The sequence below is a fragment of the Condylura cristata genome, unplaced genomic scaffold (genome assembly GCF_000260355.1).
Source record: "Condylura cristata isolate star-nosed mole 26May11 unplaced genomic scaffold, ConCri1.0 scaffold00035, whole genome shotgun sequence".
Taxonomy (NCBI): domain Eukaryota; kingdom Metazoa; phylum Chordata; class Mammalia; order Eulipotyphla; family Talpidae; genus Condylura; species Condylura cristata.
Window position 1 is genome coordinate 15,624,105 of NW_004567136.1, and position 3,108 is coordinate 15,627,212.

At 69.7% G+C, this 3,108-nt stretch overlaps 1 protein-coding gene across 1 annotated transcript in view; it reads left to right on the forward strand.

The window, feature by feature from the left end:
- The first annotated feature begins 1,560 nt into the window (after positions 1-1,560).
- The window catches only part of LOC101622143 (ADAMTS-like protein 3), a 43,528-nt gene continuing 41,980 nt past the window's right edge, over positions 1,561-3,108 (forward strand). The window contains exons 1-2 of the mRNA XM_012732697.1: positions 1,561-1,615; positions 1,758-1,826. Of these exons, the coding sequence (XP_012588151.1) occupies positions 1,818-1,826 (9 nt within the window). The 5' untranslated portion in view covers positions 1,561-1,615; positions 1,758-1,817. The remainder of the gene's footprint in view (positions 1,616-1,757; positions 1,827-3,108) is intronic.

A 3,108-nucleotide genomic window follows, 5' to 3' on the forward strand; every position in this document is an offset into this window, starting at 1 on the left:
GGCCTGCGCACGAGCCGGTCCTGAGCTGACTCGGGGTCACATCGGGTTTTCTGGGGGCGTCTCCCCAGCTCACCGCCTCCGCAGGGCCTCAGGGTGGCGTCCAGTGCTGCGTCTGTGTCCAGCTGTCCCCACCCTTTCAGTCTCCAAGTGCGAGGCTGCAGGACCCCCGCCTCCCGCCAGGGGGCGCCGCGCAGCCCCCCCCCCCCCAAGCCGGCGCCCCGCTGGCCCCTCCCCCGCTTCTCTGCCGGTGCTGGTTTCCCAGGCTACGGCCGCCGCCTTCCGCTTGGGCATTACAGCCTGGCTGCAGCAAAATAGCGGCAGCCTGAGCCCCCCACTTCCCAGGGCGCCCCACCCGCGACGCGCCCTCGGCCCTGACGCCTGCGCTCTGGTGCCCCCGGAGACGCAAACCGCCTCCCGTTTGCATTCGTCTGAGGCGCAGAGAAGCCACAGAGCTGGCGCGGGCTCAGCGCCCCTGACACCTGCCTGCTCCCCGCCGGTGGAAGCGGAGCCCGCTGCGCCGCCCGAGGACGCGGGCCGGGCGGGCAGCGCGCAGCGTGTGGGCCGGGCTGCGGGCGGAGGCGGCCTTTCCTGGGCCGCGGGTGCTGCCCGCCCGGCGCTTCCACCCAGCTGGCCGCCGCGGCTGCCTCACTTGTGTCCCCCGGTGTCCAGACGCATGTCCAGGGCTGCGTGTCCTGCCTGTCCCCAGCCCGGGCGGCTGGCGTCGGTCTGGTCTGGGGAATCGGAAAACCGCCCCAGGCGCGTTTGTGTGGGAGCTGCGCCGGCGCCCCAGCTCTGGAGCGGGCGCTTTTACCGCATTTTGGTAAAATAAAAACCCTGTTTTCTTTGCCTGCTTTGACCCTGTGCCCAGTGAGTGTCCAGCTCTCTGATGGCCGTCTGTGCTGGCAGACATGGGCGTTCCGGCTGTTGGCCGGGGGTGCGCCTGTCCGGGCCCCCCGCGGCCGCCCGGCTCTTTCTCAGACACATGCGCCAGCCTGTTTGCGTTGGGGCCTGGACGGTCCGTGTCCGCCCGGTGCCGGGCTGTCCCTCGTCGTCGTCTACGGGAACTTGCCCTCTGCCGTGTCTGGGGCTGAAGTTTCTGCGGCTGCTGACCAAGCCGCCTCCCACCGGGCGCCTGCGGCCGGACAAGACCTGGGCGTGACCTGCGGTGCCCGGCTGGGCGCCTCTGCCGCCTCCCACGGGCCGGGGCCGCACCCCCGGGCCCTCGCTGCCCTTCCCGGCCAGGGCTGAGTTCGCCAAGAGCCCTGCGGGCTGCAGCTGCGTGAACCACTCCGCTGGCCAGCTCTGCTCCCTGCCGGGCTCACGTCTGCCGCGACGGCACCGGGCGCCTGGCCGGCTGCAGTTGTCCCTGCCGAGCGGGGGCTGGCCGTGCTCAAGCGAGCGCCCCCACTGGCCTCCCTGGAGTGCTCCTGCCTGGGGGCCCCCTCCCCCTGCCCTTCCCATGGGTGGTGACAGCGGTCACCGATCTGGCTGGGGCTGGGCTGACCGCTTGAGTCCTTGGTGTCCAGTCAGCGCCGCGACTCTGACGCCGCCCGCCGCTGCTCTCCCCACCCCACTGCGGCGGGCAGGGAGCGTGGGCATCCCACGCCCTGGTCAGGTGGGGCGGAGGCGTGGGCTGGGCGGGGCGCAGCCGCGGGCCCCCACTGGAAACCAGGGCCCACGCCTTCCTCGCAGGGCTTTGTGGGTGCCGCAGCGCTGCCCTGCTCGGTGGTGGCAGCAGTGACTGTTTATTTCTGCAGCTGTTTAGTGAGAAAATAAGCGGTGTGGAAGGAACGAAGCTGGACGACGAGTTTCTGGACATGGAAAGGGTAAGAGAAGCCAGGCAGGCCCCAGGCTGGGGTGGGGTCCAGCCTGGAGGCGGGTGGCCCTGGCTCCCTCTGGTGGACAAAAGTCAGAAAGCGCCGCAGGGGCCAGTCCCCGTGGACAGTTGCTGCTGCAAGGACAAGGCCACCGTCTGTGGCCGGGTCCTGGAGAATCGAAGACTTTGTCCATTTCCTGCTCAGCTGGGGGCTGGGAGGCGGCAGGACGGGGCCACCAGCCCCTGCCCGCCCCTGTTTCCTTGTCTTGGGCCCTTTAGAGGGCTGAGCGCCGCCCCCTCCTTGGGGACGAGGGGACAGCTTGGCACCTGCCCTGGGGGTGGAGCCCAGCCAGTGCCCCAGGGCCGCGGGGGAGCCAGGAGCAGCGGCTGGGGAGGCGCTGTGGGGTCCCTGTCTCTGGGGCCCCTGGGCCTGCACACGCTGACCTGCGGGGCTGTCCGCTCACTGGCCGAGAGCCAGCGGGTTTCTGGAAAGGCCAGCGCACTGGAGTAGGGGCTCCCTTTGTTCCGCTCGCTGAGCAGTGAGACACAGTCGCGCCGCCACCTGGCTCCGGGGCCCCCAGGTGGACTCAGGAGGTGCCACGACTTTGTCACTAGGGACGATGCAGCTGAAACGCTGGGCTTTAAGGCACATTTCAGGGGTGACCCAAGACCCCTTTGGTCGCTTCCTTCCCTGCCAAGCCCCGGTGAGGAACCAAAGAAATAAAGACAAACTCTATTGTTTAGCTGCCCCGGTGAAAGCAAGTGGACGTGTGAGCAGAGCCGGACAGGCTCTCTGCAAGGGGTAGGGTGGCCGCCAGCCGGCTGTCCACCGCGGGCAGCCAGGGCACAGTCCCGGCAGCGGGCCGCGTGACCACAGCGGCACAGCGCAGGGTCTGGCGGGCAGAAGCCGCTGCGCGGAGAAGCGTGGCTGTGGGCAGGAGTGGGCGGCAGGGCGCCCCCGGAGCCTTGACCGTAAGTGGACACCTGCCCCTCACGCTGAGCGTCCTCGTCCTTTCCAAATCCGCCACCACAACAGCCGCTTGCCCAGGTGAGCTGCAGGTACCCGTCCGCGCCCCCGTCACAGGGAGCCGGTCAGGGCCACCGCGGCGGCCACCGCGAAGCGTGGTCTGTTTCTTAGCCTAAGGAGGAGCGGCGCGCAGATGAGAAGGTTGTTTGGTCACGAGCGACAGTGGGACCGTAAACGCACTTCACAGAAAACAAAGGACGGAGGGAAACGAGCCCATCGTCCGAGCCAGAGGCCGGGCCGAGGCAGGCCGGGGCCCGCGGCCCCG